Source organism: Erpetoichthys calabaricus, chromosome 3, assembly GCF_900747795.2.
Source record: "Erpetoichthys calabaricus chromosome 3, fErpCal1.3, whole genome shotgun sequence".
Lineage (NCBI taxonomy): Eukaryota > Metazoa > Chordata > Cladistia > Polypteriformes > Polypteridae > Erpetoichthys > Erpetoichthys calabaricus.
The window spans coordinates 33399934-33419148 of NC_041396.2; the positions used below are offsets into that span (position 1 = coordinate 33399934).

Genomic DNA, 19215 nt, shown 5'->3' on the forward strand with positions numbered 1-19215 from the left:
TTCTGCTTATTACTTACAAGACCCTCCATGATCTTGCACCTCGTCATCTTTTTGATCTTCTTCACATCTCCATTCCTTCTTGTATCCTTAGATCTTCTTCCTCTATCAATCTTATTATACCTCTTGCTCACTTGACTACAATGGGGTTTTGAGCTTTCAGTCGAGCAGCCCCTCGCCTCTGGAACTCTTCTCAAGACATTCATAATATTGGCTCTCTTCCTACCTTTAAATCTCATTTTAACACACATCTTTTTAAGATAGCTTATTCTGTCTGATAATTTTATCTGATAAATTTAAATTCAATTTTTTTATTCTAGAAAGTTGATTCTGGATGAGTGATGAAACATTTTGGAAAAAAAACTACGTCCAGATGAACAGAATCAACTTTTTAGAATTTCCTTACCTGGAATATTGAGCACGCATCGAGACAATTTTATTATTGTAACTAGCTGATTACCCAGTGGCTTTGCTCACTGAGTGTAAGGGAAAAAAACTAAAATGTAGTATTTATAAAATAAGTTTGTTAATTACCAATGTTATTTTTGAACAAATAAAGAGCATTCACAATAACAAAGAAATTATATAAATATTAATTATTAAGTAGTAAAACATTTTGCTAAAAGAATTTGAAGAAGATATAAGAAGCGTATAAATTATTAAAAAGTCAAACATTAACATTTAAGAAGTAAAGATACATTGAGTACTACTGTAGTGGTTTCAGGCAAAGTACCTGCTTGACAACTTTGCACTATGTGCCTGTGATTTAAGAGAAAAATTATTCTGAGAAATGTGGACGCTGCCTTTCTGTGCTTAACGGGCAGAAGGTCCAAACAATTCCCAAGTCCAATACTTAACATGAAGAGGTCGATACATCTTATTAGATGTAAACCCTCCATCTTATTAAAAGAATTCATCACAAAAGCAACCTTGAATGTTGTGGGGTTTTAGTGACCCGAATTTATCTTAAGGGATAGTTTACCAAGACAGTCCCGCTTCGATAGCGCCAATTACACTTATTCGCAAAGATTTCCACTATCCCAGGAGCTGACGGGGCACTTGAAGTGTGACAAACAGTGCGAGAAGACAGGGCGCTGCCCGAAACTGCGAAGCTGTTGACCAGGAGGAAAAGCCTGACATTCCACGCATCCCAGTGTCCACGTTGTTCTTATGAACCCTCACCGCTGAAGGCGGTCTCATCTTCACATTGTTTACAGCTTGGCGCAGTTAAAAAGTAGAAAGACGCAAAGCTGTTTTGCTCATCTCTTCTACTATCAAGTAATGCGAATTAAAAAAAAAGTTACAATGTGGCAGTTTTCTCTGTGAGAACGTGCCTGGCGGCAGACGGCTCAGCACTGGAGTCCAGAGAGGAGGGCTGGGAGAGGGCGACGCGGGGTGCAGTTGTATGGGATAGATCGGCGTGTTTGTGTTTACCACTTTTACGTAATTTCCATATTGCGCGGTCATACGTCATTTCCGTTTCAAACACGAAAAGAATTTTATATATATAGATTATTCTGGTTTTATTGTACTGTAATATTTTATTAATTTTATATTGTGACTGTTGTTATCAATGTGCTCTGTAAGGTGTCCTTGTGTGCCTTGAAAGGTGCCTATAAATAAAATAAATTATTATTATTATCCATCCATCCATTATCCAACCCACTATATCCTAATTACAGGGTCACGGGGGTCTGCTGGAGCCAATCCCAGCCAACACAGGGCACAAGGCAGGAAACAAACCCCGGGCAGGGCGCCAGCCCACCGCAGGGTGCGCACACACACACACACAACAAGCACACACTAGGGACACTTTAGAATCGCCAATGCACCTCATCTGCATGTCTTTGGACTGTGGGAGGAAACCGGAACACCCGGAGGAAACCCACGCAGACACTGGGAGAACATGCAAACTCCACGCAGGGAGGACCCAGGAAGCGATCCTGGGTCTCCTAACTGCGAGGCAGCAATGCTACCCATCGTGCCACCTATAATTATTAATATTAATAAAATAACTTATTATTAATGATAGCTCCACTGGACAGCAGGTTCTAATGTATGCAGTTGTCACTTGATCAACCAAAAGGAAAGAAAACTCATCTGTGTGTGACAGTTCGTGTCACAGAATAGACATTTGTTGGCATATTGAGGAAGTTGATAGTCTCACTTACCTAACGAGGGGGGGTTGGTGCGCGATGTGCCATGAGTGGCACTTGGGCACATTAGGCTTCTGGAATTGCTATGGTGTCTCAGCGGAGTGGCAGTGTCACGCAATTGGTGGCAAATTGACATGAAAGGGATCCACAGGATTACGTATACATGCAAGGAAGAGAGTAATGGTGATGCTAATAATAGTATAGCACACCAGTAAGAGGAACCAGTCGGGGGGTAAGTGGTATTGCTAGCATGTCAGCATGGCGTTAATCAGTGAAGGTAGACGAGATCAGCTGGAAGTGGTTATGCATTCCCCAGCATTTCATATTTAATTGCTGAGAGTGACAACATAGTGTTAGTGTTATTTGGAGTCAGAATCTGAATATGAGTAGTCTGAGGAGTCTAAATCTTCTTAGTCATGTTGTTTGCTTAAGTAGTGTATTGTTCTTGTATCCTACACTTCTGAACAAACTGGAGGATGAGCAGAGAGGAAAGATTCACAGACTGAGTCACGATTATGGCAAAGAGGGGACAAGGCAGTGGACGAATGATCTGTAGATCTTGTGAACAGGAAAGTGCTTTGGGATTGGGCCTTCAAGGGAGCAGAGATAATGAAGGTGTGAAGCAAGTTGTAGGGCAAAACGCTCATTTTTGAAAAGTAAAGAGAACAGACAGTGCTTCATGATTTGGCTTCTGGCTGTCCTGAGGGAAAGGAGGCATGGAACTAATCACTGCGGTAGTGCTGAGTGTGATTTACTTTCAATGTGACAGCTCAAGTGGATGGGGTGAGAAGATTGGTCTCTTGTTAAGTCCTTCTGGATTTTTATAAGTACTACGATCTTTGTTTCTATTCACTTTCTGTGTGAGCCTACATTGTTATGGACTAGGTCAATTAAGTGCAAGAGTCGACCATCTTTAAACATTTCAAAGCCCCTGATTTAATAAAGATCCATATTGTTTTTGCACTACAAAGAACTGTGTTTGGAGTGTCTGTGTCTCATTGTCTCTCACTGGCTTCTCAGTCATGAACTACAAGATGCCCAGTGTTTAAAATGTGCTACTGCCGTGGGCACAGGGTATCATACTGTGTTACATTCAGTCTTGGTATTGCTGAACTGTTCATCCTTTGATATGACAACAATAACAACAACATTTATTTCTATAGCACATTTTCATACAAAGGATATAGCACAAAGTACTTTACAAGATGAAGAAAGAAAAAAAGAAAAAAAATATAAAAATTTGGCAATGCTAATTAACAAAGAATAAGGTCCTATGGCCAGGGAGGACAGAAAATTCATTCATTCCATTCAGCTTGATAGGCCAACCAGGTAGTGGTTTCTGGGTTATACTCAAGTGCTGAATGGCTTGATTGCATAAATGGAAGGGTGAATCTGATGAATTGTGTCCAGACTCGGATTGAGTGGACTTCAGACCACTGGCTACTTAATCAGTAGCTTGAGAGGTCAGAAGGACAGGAATAACCTGTTAGGCTTTGTCCAGGACATGACCCTGTGGACTGTACTCTCACCGTGTGGGTCAGCCCACCATGTAACTTCTAACTGAATTATCATCTGTGAACTTGACATGACTAATTGCTTTGTAGTTTGTGAAGGTTCAACTTCCCAGAAGTGGTCAGTAGTGATATGTACCCTGGCCACCTTGGCCAGCCTCCTTTAGTAAGATGGAATTGTACAGGAAACAGGTGTTAAAGCGTTATAAAGAAGTAATCGGGTCTCCAGGGTTCACAGCCTTTTCAGTTCATACGTTATCAGACAAGGAGGATAAAGGATTATATGTTATAAAGGTGCACTCCCACCCACAGATAAGATATCTCAGAACTCTGCTTGGTGCCTGTGGAATGGGTGCGGTATGCTGCTTACCTGTATAACACTGCCATATTTCACCACCTCTCCATGAACCTTCTTGTTCTCCGTTTCATTCTGCTTCTGCTCTAGGTCAGCAGCATGCTGGGACAAACAAGAACAGAAATTGATGTTGTAAAGTAGGCCCAGAGTGGGTAGCATCGGGAGGTTTTGTGAGACTTTACCCATATATGTCATTTATCAGCTGGGCACAAGAACTTTTTAGAGCCATAGATGCCCCATGCTACTAGCCTGAAGAAATGCTTTGAATAAGTTACCTGTAATTTCTGTAGGAGTACAACATCAGCAATCTTATCCTTCTCATGTTTGGCTTGCTTGGCTTTCCAGTATTGCTTCTGCGCAGAATACCGATTCATGGGACACACCTTGAACAGGCAGTCTGGAGAGATATAAAAGATACAGGAGAACACTTGTGAGTACGTAGTGTACGGCTTGACTTCTAGAGGGAAATCACCCGCATACCCTCTAGGACTGAGAGCACAAGGGATGAAAATGAGCCTAACACTCATATAAAAAGTCAGAGAGGCCATCTCTCTGCAGGCCTGCATTTGGTTCTTATCAGGAGTAGAGATGGCAGAGGGTATGTGTGTGCTTGGCCCCTTCTAGTCTATTCAATGAACCATCTTGGTAAATGCTTAGTAAAGGGCATAAAGCTGGGAAGTTAATGCAAAAATAAACACATTAAAATTTCTAAAACCTTGTTCATTGAACTTCTCATGACTACAATCACCAAATTGCAGTGTATTTCTTTGTTTACTGAAAATAAGGAGCTATGCACAGTTTTGTGAGTCAGTAGCTAAGGATACAAGATATACTGAAGAATCGTACTCCTCCCACAATGCTCTGATCTCAGCAGTTCTCTTGGTACGACTTGGTGCGCTCTTTATTTCACTAATTGGCTGTGTGAGACTAAAACAGCTTGGATAATAGAAGTCTGTGTATCTATTGACGTGCCACCTGCACCGAAGAGGAAGAGAACAATTAATCCGAAACTCCCCTGAACCCTAAACAATGTCGTGCTAATGAAGAACAATCACTGAAACTGCTTATCTATACATATAAAATGCTGAGGGATCTGTCCATTCGTCACATGAGTACTCACAAACCACTGAGGCTAAAATCTTGCTGGTGAAGCAACACCTCAGGACAGCAGCGACCTCTGCAAAGTTATTTAGGCTTGCGTCTTTCTAATGGCTAACTGCTCGAGAGGGTGACATGGCAGGAAGGAAAAGGACACCAGTGACATCTTCTTCTGAAGGAGAACAGCAGCTCCATCTGCTGAGCGTCAAGTACAGGAATCAGAATTCGCATGCGACCAAGACAGCCAAATGTGTGCCAAACACGGGCGTTGCTTCAGTGAAGAAGAATGACGAAAGTTAAGCGTGAATATAGAGAGGGTGGATTTTCAAATACTCACACCTTCTGCCCATATGCAAACATTGGTTTTACATCCTTACATCAATGTTTGGTTGAAGAGCACTACTCACGAAGATTGCATCACAGATGTGCTCACTTTTGGATGGTACATTTTTCATAATGAAAAAAAAAAAGGATGTGTGGCCAAAATGGAAATGTTCTGCTTGCTCTAACTGAGCTACTGTTATTTGAGGACCAGAGGTCCTCGTGCTTGCTAGTAAAGAATGTGGTAGGTATCATTGACAGCTTCATGACGCTTATCTAAATATAATTTTAATATTACATTAGGCTGATCATAAACCACAACTATCATTAAAAACCTACTTACTCTAAAGCAATCTGAACTTAGTGTTACACAGCTCATTTAATTGCTATCTTAGTGGTAGGATGTTGTACCGTGTTAGCCATTATGGATGAAATGAGAAGTCAAGCAAAATTACACCTTTTATTGGCTGACTTAAAAGATTATAATATGCAAGCTTTCAAGGCAACTCAAGATACTTCTCCAGGCAGTCTATAATCATTTGCTATCTTAGCTATTGGTGCCCCACATCCTGCTGATTTTGATCTTCAGAGCGTTAGATTTCCTCCCTTTCAGTTTCTTTAAGCATTATGTTGCTGCCATCTGGGACCACTACATCGATCAGTAGGCCAATGTTCTCCCTTTTGTGAAGGACCACCGTATCAGGACAGTTATCTGAAATGGTACAACTTGTTTGTACTGCGATGTCCAACAAAACTGAAATTCTCCAAAGTTGATGACAGCCCCAGGTATATGTCAGTACAATTACTCAGATATTTGTCCATCTAGCTCGCCACAGATTGACCAGTGCAGTTAGCTGACAGTCTTGTTGTGCCTGTTTACTCATTTGACAGAAGCCACTTTTATATACTCAGTGATGATTTTGCTGATTTTCAGACCTGCTGATTCTGGATGTTCCTCTAGTGGTACCTGATGCTGAGCAACGAAGATTAGAATTTCAGTCTCTCCCTTGAGCCCAGGACTGTTCAGCCATGCCACACTTACACTTTGGTCTATGAATGGTCTATAAAGGCAATCGTAGAACTGGCTGTGCAGTGACTTTTTTAACCAGCTGGCTCTTCTCAGCTTCAATGTTAGCCTTGAGTCTCAGCTACAACAGAGATTGGTCAACCAATCATGTTTTCATGGAGAACAGAGATAACATTTCTGATGGAATAGGAGCCCACGGTGACTAACAACAGCAAAACAATATAAAAATTGCTCATTATTCATGTCAGATAATCTGCATGTCAAGTCATCCAGTCGTATGCTGACCATGTCCAAAATGCATGCATTTTTTGCTAAAATAATGTTAAATAAATACCTCTGGAAATTGAAAGTACTCCACAAACAGAAAGTCAGTTCTTACAGGATTGAGTTTTTGAATCGAAGACCCGTCTCTCCCTAGCATTCATTAGTCTAGAGTCCTGTCTTCAGTTCAAATCCCGTGGGAACGGAATTCCTGTTTGTGGACTACTTTCATACAAGTAGTCTGTCACTTCTGCAGATGATGACCTCTCTTCCTTTAACACTAGAATTTCCAGAGCCTACGAAAAAACTCGTAGATCCGTCCCACCTTAAATCGCGTCTTAAATCCGTTTGCACCTCTCCGCCAGAGTCTTTTGTCATCTAAATGTGCTGATAAACACAAGCTACTAGCAGCCAGCTATTCCATCCCCCCACCGACTTAGAACGAATTTCTCCTAGCTCATGCCTTGCCTGGATTTGATTATCTGGGATTGAAGTGGAGTTTTAGAGTGGAAATAATATAGCGTTATTTGGAATACACGCATTTCATGTGTGTTCCGTTTCTATAGTAGTCTGTGCAAACACATTTTTAAAACAGAAACGTTTTTCATATTCTAATAGTAAATGACAAAATGTAGGCATAAACTATATAACGTATGAAGCCTGAAGTCCATATATCAAAGAAACACTTTCACAAAAGGTACAAATAACTGAACACGTGCGCTTTTATTCAAAAATATAACCGCACAAAAAAAAAAGCCGCGTTAGCATGCCACATTGACACTCTTACTACAACCGCTACGGTGGCGTAATGGTATCAGCTCCTGACTGGGAATCAGAGGGTGGCGAGTTCGATCCCGCATGGCTCCACTTCGAGAAGTGAACTGCTCTTATTCTTACAATTTTAGAATAACAACATAAATTTGATTTCAGTCTGTAACAGCCGGTGTAACTTATGATACTGGTAAAGGTTAGCTTTTTTTTTTTTAATTCACTTTTCATTCTCGCAGTCACATTCAGAATCAATCCATACAACCCCATCTGACATAAAGACGCGCTATAGCTCTGCAGTGTACCACGATGCATACTACCGCCCCCCCCCCCCCCCCCCAAATGGGTTCTGACACACAAACGCTGGCGAAGCTGCCTTCTTCGTATCTCACCGTCACTTGAAATCAGCAGTTCTTAGCATTGCACCACGCAAGCTGTCGTATCAACCACCAACTGTAACTTGCTTTCTTTATTCTTCGGTTATAGTCTTGAATAAAAGAGCACTTTTATTTATGTGAAAACAGCTGTATCAGATGGGGTTGTATGGATTGATTCTGAATGCGACTGCGAGAATGAAGAGTGAATTAAAAAAAAAAAAAAAAAAAAGCTAACCTTTACCAGTATCATAAGTTACACCGGCTGTTACAGACTGAAATCAAATTTATGTTGTTATTCTAAAATTGTGAGAATAAGAGCAGTTCACTTCTCGAAGTGGAGCCGTGCGGGATCGAACTCGCTACCCTCTGATTCCCAGTCAGGAGCTGATACCATTACGCCACCGCGGCGGTTGTAGTAAGAGTGTCAATGTGGCAAGCTAACGCGGCTTTTTTTTTTTTGTGCAGTTATATTTTTGAATAAAAGCGCACGTGTTCTCTTATTTGTACCTTTTGTGAAAGTGTTTCTTTGATATATGGACTTCAGGCTTCATACGTTATATAGTTTATGCCTACATTTTGTCATTTACTATTAGAATATGAAAAACGTTTCTGTTTTAAAAATGTGTTTGCACAGACTACTATAGAAACGGAACACACATGAAATGCGCGTATTCCAAATAACGCTATATTATTTCCACTCTAAAACTCCACTTCAATCCCAGATAATCAAATCAAGGCAAGGCATGAGCTAGGAGAAGTTTGTTCTAAGTCGGTGGGGGGATGGAATAGCTGGCTGCTAGTAGCTTGTGTTTATCAGCACATTTAGATGACAAAAGACTCTGGCGGAGAGGTGCAAACGGATTTAAGGCGCGATTTAAGGTGGGACGGATCTACGAGTTTTTTCGTAGGCTCTGATAATTCTAGTGTTAAAGCAGTTTTGTGCCTTTCAGAGAAAATATAAAGCTTAAGTCACACAGCCTGCCCACCTAAGGAGAGAAAGTGGATGGGAGAGGATGAACACAGGATGGAATTTTGACGACACCGACCGGGAGCAAGACAGGAACGTGTGCTGTAGACTCCCTGTAGGAAAATCCTCCTAAACCACCCTACAATAAAATACAATTTATTTTTTGTATAGCCCAAAATCACACAAGAAGTGCCGCAATGGGCTTTAATAGGCCCTGCCTCTTGTCTGCCCCCCAGCCTTGGCTCTCTAAGAAGACAAGGAAAAACTCCCAAAAAAACCCTTGTAGGGGAAAAATGAAAGAAACCTTGGGAAAGGCAGTTCAAAGAGAGACCCCTTTCCAGGTAGGTTGGGCGTGCAGTGGGTGTCAAAAAGAAAGGGATCAATACAATACAATACAATACAATACAATACACAGACAATACACTCCACCTTGACGGGGGTTAGACTCCACACTGGAGAATTCAAAGGGAAACGATCCTGTGGTACAAGAGACAAAATGTCAGTTTGTGCAGCGTACCGGGTAGGCGTGTGATTATGTGTGGGGGGTTATCCGTTATTTGCCTCAATACCATTTCAGTACTGGTAATGAAGTCTGAAAGCTGGTATTGAAGTCAAAACATTAGTTCGAAACCAACACTATAACCTACCGACATGTAGTGGGTTCTTATTAGCACAGGTAGGGGAGTCAGATGGTTTGTTGCGATACTTTATTGTAATTAATTATTTTTTCCCTGTGTGGACTGTAATGTGTTGTTTTATGGAGAATGTCAATCTCTTGTAGAAATTTAGGGGTTGGGGTAGGGGTTGCCACCGAGCCCATAACCTCACACCCAAAAATACCCAACACAGTCACAGGTTCAAATAATGAACTTTTTTGTAATCCACCAAGCACTTTGTACAATGAAACACAGCTAATAACCATATAAACAGTGACTCTATGTTCTCCTTCTGCCTCCAGTTGAGTGTTGTCTTCTGAGTCCTGACTCTGACTCCCTGAGGTAAGGCAGCAGGCGTCTTTTATACTGGACCCCGAACAGCTTCAGATGACCCGGTATGACTTATGGGGAGTACTTCGGGCATGTTTGGGGAATCAGAGTAGTCTTCCCATGATAGCGCCCCCTTACAACACACAGGAACCCCGACAGGGATTCACTTCCGGATTCGAGTGCCCATGAACCCCTGTGGGGTGTCCAAGTTGCGACGCCTCCATTGGACCACTGCACCTAGCGCATAGGGAATGTAACTGCTTCTGGCCTCCAGCTTCTGCTTGTTCCTTCAATTTGGTCCCGATGTCACCAGCCATAATGCTCGTCACTCGTCTGCCTTCCGTGGCACTCAGAACAGCTATTCTGCAGTGCCCAAAAAGTCTCTTAATGGTTTAATTTTTGTTTTTCAGTCTCATAATGGCTTCTTTGACTTTCATTGGCACAGCTCTTGCCCTCATGTTCAACAATGCCAACTACAGACTCCAAAGGGTAGAAGCAGGCCGAGGTATCCTATGAAGCAATGATACCCACCTGAGGAAGCACAAACACTTGGGACACCAAGTGTCCCAAACATTATGGTGCCCTGAAATGTGAAGGCCCAAGCAGAAAAAGTGTTGTCATTTCTACGTTGTAACAAAAATGCATGGAAATCTACCGTGTGCACTTTAAATACGTCTGAATTGTTTGATTTGTAATTATAAACTGTGGGGCAGAGGGGGTAATCAAGCAAAAAGGTGTCTTTCTTCCAAACATTAACTGTAACACTAAATATGTTTAATGATGTTGATATGTTAAATACTTATTTCCCACACTATATAAACCCCAACTAAGGCAGTTTAGAAGTGCTGGTGCGCTAATCAGCCACAGTGTAATAGTATTTCATAAAGAATCACATGACACCATTTATAAGATGAGAGGTTAGTGTCATCCACAATATCAAAATTCCAATTCCAGCCAACACACTAGCCAGGGCCTTTCCTGATAAATGTGACTAATAGCCTGGCAGCTCCCCAGAGCAGCCATAATTAAGAGATCCTGCTCCATAATTAAGAGATCCTACTCCGTCTCCTCACTGAGTCGAAGCACTAAGATTAAACATTAGCTTTACGGTTGTGTGGACCACCTGCCATTATCTGCAAGCAAAACAATCAACTCATTCCTTACTTTGCCAGTGTGTCTCACAACAAAGCTGTCCACCTCTCGCTGTCAAGCTGCTATTTACTTATGCAAACAGGCCCGTGCGTTGCACAAACATCCCACACTTTGTTCATAAAGCTCTGATCTGCACATGAAAAGGCACAAGGCAACACTGCCGTGTTTTGCATGCTGACTGATGTTCTCTGACAGCTTCAGTCAACCCACACTCTACATTAAGAATGGAATATATGATAGAAGATCACACCCCATAACAGAGGAAAAACTTGTAAAATATCCTTTAGTAAGACTTTGCAAGTGTGTTCACCATCTAATAAGCAGGTACTCAGTTCAAACAAGACAGTAGAGACGGCAACTGACTTTCGCAAACAGCAGTTACGACCTCTCCCTCTAGAAATGAATGATTCTGCAGTTAATATGGAGGAAATCTTCAAACTGGTCAAATTGGTCAAGCTGCCATATTAACACCACTTCCATCACTAAGAAGGCTCAGCAGTGAACGTGTTATCTACTCTAACTAAAGAAACATAACATTTCCCAGCCCATTTTAGTACAATTCTACATAGCCATTAAAAGTGGGATCATATTCTCCATCGTTGTCTGGTTTAGTTCAACAACGGTCCACACCAAAATTAAAATATTGTGTGTTGTGAGGTCTGCTGAAAAAATAATTATCTGTTGAAGACCCGTAGGCATCTAAAGTCATAAACCATGTCAAAATGACCACCACTGACTCACCTTACCCAGGTCACCACTTGTTCCAAATTGTTTAGGTCAATTGAAAATAAAACTAACAGACTAGGGCTGAAGCGACTCCATGTTCTTCATCCATCAGGCACCCATTCCCCTGGTATTTTCAGTTGTATAAATACTTCATCATTGTAAAATCTCTGAGAAATATTGTGTGATGGTATTTACTCATTCTGTCATTCTCAAGTATCCCCCCACGTCTATGCTATGCACCTAATCCTATTTCCTCTCCTTGTTGACAACACTCCCTGCTTTCTGGGGTGCCATTTTGTCTTTGTACAGTATTAGTTTGGACATTAGTTTAGATTTTTAAGCTGTCCCTGGACTATAAATTTCTTATGGATCTGGCAATCCTGCACAACACGCTAACACTCTGCACACATGATGTGAAGAAGACATGATCAGATTGCAAAAATGGAAAAAGACAGAGAAAATAGAAAGGGAAGAAGCGACAAGACAGGTCAGAGAAACCGGCACGAATCAGTTTGGAATCAGAAACTCTGTACAGTGTGTCAGTTGTAAAACAGAATTAGCCTACTACAATAGTACAACGTCTGTGCTTCAGCGTCTCAGAAGAAAGCATCCAGTCCACAGAGCAGACCCGAAACACGATACCGTTAATGTTAGCATCGAATGTAAATCAATATGATTGCTAGTTGAGATGAAAGTTAGTAAATAATCTATGCTAAATATGGCCATATGTGATGGATTGTTAAGAATGTACAGTAATCCCTCCTCCATCGCGGGGGTTGCGTTCCAGAGCCACCCGCAAAATAAGAAAATCCGCGAAGTAGAAACCATATGTTTATATGGTTATTTTTATATTGTCATGCTTGGGTCACAGATTTGCGCAGAAACACAGGAGGTTGTAGAGAGACAGGAACGTTATTCAAACACTGCAAACAAACATTTGTCTCTTTTTCAAAAGTTTAAACTGTGCTCCATGACAAGACAGAGATGACAGTTCCGTCTCACAATTAAAAGAATGCAAACATATCTTCCTCTTCAAAGGAGTCAGGAGCAGAGACTGTCATAAAGGCAGAGGAAAATCAATAGGGCTGTTTGCTTTTAAGTATGCGAAGCACCGCGGCACAAAGCTGTTGAAGGCAGCAGCTCACACCCCCTCCGTCAAGAGCACAGAAAGAGAGAGAGAGACAGAGAAAAACAAGCAAGCAAAAATCAATACGTGCCCTTCGAGCTTTTAAGTATGCGAAGCACCGTGCAGCATGTCGTTTCAGGAAGCAGCTGCACAAAAGATAGCAATGTGAAGATAATCTTTCAGCATTTTTAGACGAGCATCCGTATCGTCTAGGTGTGCGAACAGCCCCCCTGCTCAATTCCCCTACGTCAGGATCAGAGAAAGTCAGCGCAAGAGAAAGAGAAATGTAAGCTGGGTAGCTTCTCAGCCATCTGCCAATAGCGTCCCTTGTATGAAATCAACTGGGCAAACCAACTGAGGAAGCATGTACCAGAAATTAAAAGACCCATTGTCCGCAGAAACTCACGAAGCAGCGAAAAATCCGCGATATATATTTAAATATGCTTACATATAAAATCCGAGATGGAGTGAAGCCGCGAAAGGCGAAGCGCGATATAGCGAGGGATTACTGTAAATTAATACGCTGGCTAGATATGATGTCCCTAAATAAGGTAAGTTTTGTTCAAGAATATCCAACCATCCATTATCCAAACCACTATATCCTAACTACAGGGTCACGGGTGTCTGCTGGTGCCAATCCCAGCCAACACAGGGCACAAGGCAGGAGACAAATCCCGGGCAGGGTGCCAGCCCACTGCAGGGCACACACCCACACACCAAGCACACACTAGGGACAATTTAGAATTTCCAATGCACCTAACCTGCATGTCTTTGGACTGTGGGTGGAAACTGGAGCACCCGGAGGAAACCCATGTGCAAACTCCACGCAGGGAGGACCCAGGAAGCAAACCTGGGTCTCCTAACTGTGAGGCAGCAGCGCTACCCACCGCGCCACCATGCTGCCCGTTCAAGAATATAACCACAGAAAATACAATTGTGAAAGCCTGGGCATCTTTCATGTTGTTATTATGTTAGTCACACAAACACACACCATATCAGCTTCATCCAGGGGATACAATCCTGTCAGATTTTTTGGCCTTCTACAGACGCCACTAAGCCTTCCAAGAAGACAGTAAAAGCTTACATTATGCCTAAGCTCTCATTAGGTCGAAACTTGTAGTTCTGAAAGTTAAGTTGCACAACTTAAAAGCAGTTTTTATGTATCATTATTATTATTATTATTATTATTATTATTATTATTATTATGTCTTATTTTTAGGTAGTATGAATACAACTTTTAAAGTGCTTTGAAATTAATGTACTATTTTTTATTTATTTGTTATAGTATTTTAGATAGATAGAATTTAATTTGTCCCGGGGAGAAATTTGGTTATTCAGAGAAGCGGAATGGTGGCTTTGAGGTTAAGGATCTGCACCGGTATCCGGAAGGTTGCTGGTTCAAATCCCCAGTACTGGTACAAGAGATCCAACTCTGTTGGGCCCTTGAGCAAAGCCCTTAGCCTGCAATTGCTCCAGGGGCACTGTACAATGGCTAACCCTTTGTTCTGACCCCAAGGGGTATGCAAAAACTAATACATTCCTAATACAATAAATTGTATAAAGTGAAATAAAGTACAAAAGAAAAAATAAATCTTTGAATAAACTAGGGGACTTTGCCACCTGCTCATTTCGCTCACCAAACAGGGCCTGCACTACAAGCCATCCACTTCACGTCTCTGCCACTCATGTATGTGGATTTCACTTTCACCAAACAACAAATCTTTTAATTCTCGCGGATACGCCTCTTTATTGGGAAGAAACACTACCTTTCCCTGTTGGCAACACGAATTACAGGATCTACAAGTCTCCGGCTTAAAGTTTAAATCCGAACAATATATTCAATTTCTTTTCACTGTTCCGTTATTTCACCGATTAATAATTTCAGTTTGTTTCCGTTAATGTGATCTTTACTATCATTTTTTGAGACTTTTGAATTTTAGTAATTTCATTATCTCTAACCTGCTCTGCATGTGTACCATGCCAAAGGTTTTGAATTCTTTACGACATTCTACTTTGTCATCTACTCTTTGTCATTTATTTCCGGCCCTGGGCATGGTTAAATTTCTTGGCACAAGGTCTCATCTCGGCCGACATGAAAGTATCTCTCTGAAAAAGTCACATCTCATCCCAGGCTAAAAAGTCTTGTCTCGTCCCAGGATTTTTTTATTACAATGGAGAGAAAACTACACAGATAAATATAAATATGTATCATCTGAGCACATACTAGAACGACTAAAAATGAAGAAAATTTAAAGAGAAAGAAAACTTCTGACTTGGCAATCCCAGTTTGTTCCTACAAATTTCTAAGGGCAATATTCAGAGGAATGCTTTTTAATAATTTTGGGGGGCAAAGCAGTATAGCTTTTATTTTTATCAACCAAAACCATTGACAAACAAGCCTAATTAGTCTCCAATATACTGTATATTTATTATACTAAGATTAAAAGGACAAAAAGTTCCTTTTTTTTTTAGCTAAATCTAAAAAATAAAGAGTATCAGAATTCTTCAATTAGCAAAAACTTCGGCCATGTTTCATCGCACACCGATGCTAAATTTGCCAAGGGGTGGTTAAAATGGTGCCATAGCATAATCACAAACATGATGCAAAAGTATCACTTTACGTGATTCAATAGCAATTATAATTTTTGAAGAATTCGAAAAAATGTCACACAATGATGCAAAAAATCCTAAACGTGGGTTTTTTAGACGTGAAATTACACACTGCAAACTATTGTTTGGATATTTGACACTTAGTCAATATAGACGGATTCTGATCTAGGGCTGTGGTCTTTATAGACTTTGAGAAAGTACAGGGGTATGGTGACTAAAGCTATGTCCATAGTAGTATGTTTTCTTTTAAAAATGGAAATTTCAAAGAAAAAAGATCTTAGTCGATACTAGTGTTCTCACGTCATTTCCAAAAGTATCTGTGACCACATTAAAATGACCAAAAACACATATGACACAGCTGTTCGTCTACAGTAAAACAGGAAGAGGAAGTGTCCACCACACTAGACATTCAATTGCAGATTGTGTTTGCATGAGGAGAACAGCAATGGTGAATACACAACACAAAAAAAATCAGATTGTTTTCTTTGGGCTGATGATAAGATGTATTTTTTATTGAGAGTAACACACAAGTATAAGGCAGCTGAGAAAATGTAATCAGCAGTAACCAATCAGGGAAGGGCCACGTTATAAGCACAGACCAATCAGAGCACAATTAGAGCCTGTGTTTTCAAAGATCTCCATTTTTATCCATCCATACTGCAATGCTGAGCAGGTGTTTTCAGATATATAAGGTTCTGGAGTATATTTTCAAAAGTTGCCATTTTCAGAGTTAAAAAAACAGTGGGGTAGTGTGGATGAAAGGCAAAAATGTAAATGAATGTCTAATGGGGAAGCTTCACTGCAGCAGGACCAGCAAGGCTAGTGAGGATAAAGTGAATGCAGCAAAATACAGTGAAGGTCCTGGAGGAAAACCTGATGCAATCTTCAAAAAGCCTTCATCTTGAGGGACGTTTTGTTTTCCAGCAAGACAACAAGCCCAAGTATAAACCCAAAGTTACACTGGAATTTCTTCAAAGCAACAATGTGAGTGTCCTAGAGTGGCCAACTCAGAGTCCAGATCTCAATCCAGTTGAGAGTCTGTGGCTGGACTTGACAAAGGCTGATCACTCAGGATACCCATGCAGCCTGAGAGAGCTTGAGCAGCTACATTTATGCGGTGGGCTGGCGCCCTGCCCGGGGTTTGTTCCTACCTTGCGCCATGTGCTGGCTGGGACTGGCTCCAGCAGACCCCCGTGACCCTGTGTTAGGATATAGCGGGTTGGAGAATGACTGAGTAACCAATTATATCCATTTCCACTGGTTTCCCCCCTGGTGGCTAGAAGGTTTGTGTATGGTGTTTATTGGTTTGGAGGAGACTTATGGAGTGTGCCACATCAAGAGATCTGGTGGTGCACGACAGAGAAAGGAGGACCAGAGAAGTATGTGAAGATTGTCCAGGATATATATGAGAGAGTGAGGACTAAAGTTAAAAGCAATGATGGGGTAACAGGCAAGATTTCAGTTAGATGAGGTCTGCAACAGGGGTCTTATTTAAGACTTTACCTCTTTGATCTCCTTATCGATGTGTTGAGTTATGGGATAACAGAACAACTCCCACTGTGCAGGCTTTTTGCTGATGACATTGTGTTGTGTAGCCCCAGAAAAGAGGAAGTGGTGAAGAAGTTGGAAGAACGAACAAGGGCTTTGGAGATAGGGGGATGAAGATGAACAGGAAGAAGACAGACTATATGAGGTTTAATGATGATCAGGATACAGGCGTTAGCCTACAGGGAGATCTGTTATAAAGAGTGGAAAAATTTAAATATCTAGGATCAGTGGTAGCCCAAGATGGAAAACTACATATAGAGATAACTCACGGAGTGCAGTGTGGGTGGAACAATCGGAAGAAGGCATCAGGAGTATTGTGGGTTTAAAGAACTAAGGAAAAGGTGAAAGGTCAGGTTTTTGTGACAGTGGTAAGACCATCAGTGATGCATGGAGCTCAGATGTGGTTAGAAAATGGAGCACAGAAGAAGAAGCTGAATGTGGCAGAAATGAGAATGTTGAGATGGATGTGATGAGTTACAAACAAGGAAAGAATAAGAAATGGGAGAATTAGAGGTACTGCAAAAGTGGGAGAGACACGTCAGAAAGTAGGCTGAAGTGGTATGGACATGTGATGAGGAGAGACAATGAATATGTGGGCAAAAGAGTGATGGGAATGGAAGTAAGGGGGAAGAGAAAATGGGGGAGGCCAACATGGAGGAGGATGAATAAAGTAAAAGAAGATCTGAAAGAAAAGGCTTGACTAGTGAGGAAGTGCAAGACCAAGCTGTATGGAGAAAGCTGATCAAGATGAAGATAAAGAAGAAGAAAATGTGAAAACCTTAAATGGGAGTGAATAATTTTTATAGATAGTGCAATTTGCAGTTTTATCTTTTACCAATAAACCTTTTGAGACGTTCTGAGCCTACACTCAGCGATGAGCACTATATAAAAATAAGTTGAATCGAGCTGATCGCTACTTTCATGGTCAGTTCATACACTACATAAGAAGAAGAGGTGACCCAAACTATTCTAGCACGCACATGTCACTCCTCTGCTGGGTGCAGTTTGCAAAACTATACTTACCTCTGAACTTCTTGGGCGGGTTGATCAGGTCCCCTGCATTAGGCTCCACAACACATCGGTCATCAACCAGCCTGGTGGAAAAAAAGCACAAAATAAAGAACTGAAAAACTAAGGGAAGAACCACAAGGACATTTAGACAAGACACACTTGTCACCTGTCTGAACTGCCTGTCCATCTATAACACAATATGCCCAAATGGGAATGAGGATCCTGCAAAAACTTATTTTCCTAAAAGAGCAGCTTTTTACATTCCTGTCTCTCCCCATGTCTGTCGAAAGCATTTCTTTCATGATGAGCGACCCTGTGTTTAAATAAAGAAACAATGTCCTACATGGGTGTTGCCCTGATGGCAAAATTTAATCCGTAAAGGAATCTTAGAAATGTGGACCTAATAGGATATAACATATTTTGGCAGTAGGACAAGAAGAACACGTTTTTTTATTCTAAATCCTGAAAACAATTTGTGTTAACAATCTTTTTTGCTTGCTTTTTGAATTCAGCCTGGCGTTCATGCTCATGTTTCAGGAAATCTCTGTAAGAAGGGGCTCATTAGCATATGCAAATGACACTGCTGTTGCTCTTTAGCATTTTAGTTACCAGAGTCTGACTGCAAACAGGTAACTCGCTCTCTGGAAAATAAGGTGCTTCTCTGAACACTCCACAACACACAAGCACACCACACACACACACGCACACACCACCGCCACCTTTCCTCCGCAGCAGCACTCTTAAAAGCAATGCGCTGTAATGCATTTGGGTAACCACAACACTGGTCGGATATCCTGAAACCACACCATGAATGCAAAGTGACCATAAGCCGAAGATAAATCAGAGTCTTCCACAAAGCCAAAAGATGACAGGCTTTGGCTATTTTTATGATACTCTAATGCAAAAAATAATAATACAATAATGTGATTTACAGTATAATAGTAAATAACAAATTATAAGCATGAATATTTCCCAAAGTACCAAAATGCACAATAAAGTTATGAGGAAACAACAAAAGAATACAATCAAAGAGGTGTATATAATATGATTTATCTTGATTTTCAGAAGGCTTTTGATAAGGTACCACACAAATGTTTAGTGATCCAACTAAAAACAGACGGACTTCAGGGTGTGGTCTGAAGGTGGGTACAAAATTGACTAAAACACAGGAAGCAAAGGGTTTTGACGAGGGGAAATTTATCAGAATTGGGTGAAACT

The 19215-nt window shown here is 41.1% G+C and overlaps 1 protein-coding gene across 1 annotated transcript in view; it reads right to left on the reverse strand.

Moving 5' to 3' along the window:
- itpr3 (inositol 1,4,5-trisphosphate receptor, type 3) overlaps nucleotides 1-19215 on the reverse strand; it is a 196277-nt gene that overhangs the window by 134841 nt on the left and 42221 nt on the right. Inside the window, exons 2-4 of the mRNA XM_028796574.2 lie at nucleotides 18010-18080; nucleotides 4295-4416; nucleotides 4035-4121 (exon numbers count right to left, since the gene is read on the reverse strand). Coding sequence (XP_028652407.1) covers nucleotides 4035-4121; nucleotides 4295-4416; nucleotides 18010-18080 — 280 coding nt within the window. The remainder of the gene's footprint in view (nucleotides 1-4034; nucleotides 4122-4294; nucleotides 4417-18009; nucleotides 18081-19215) is intronic.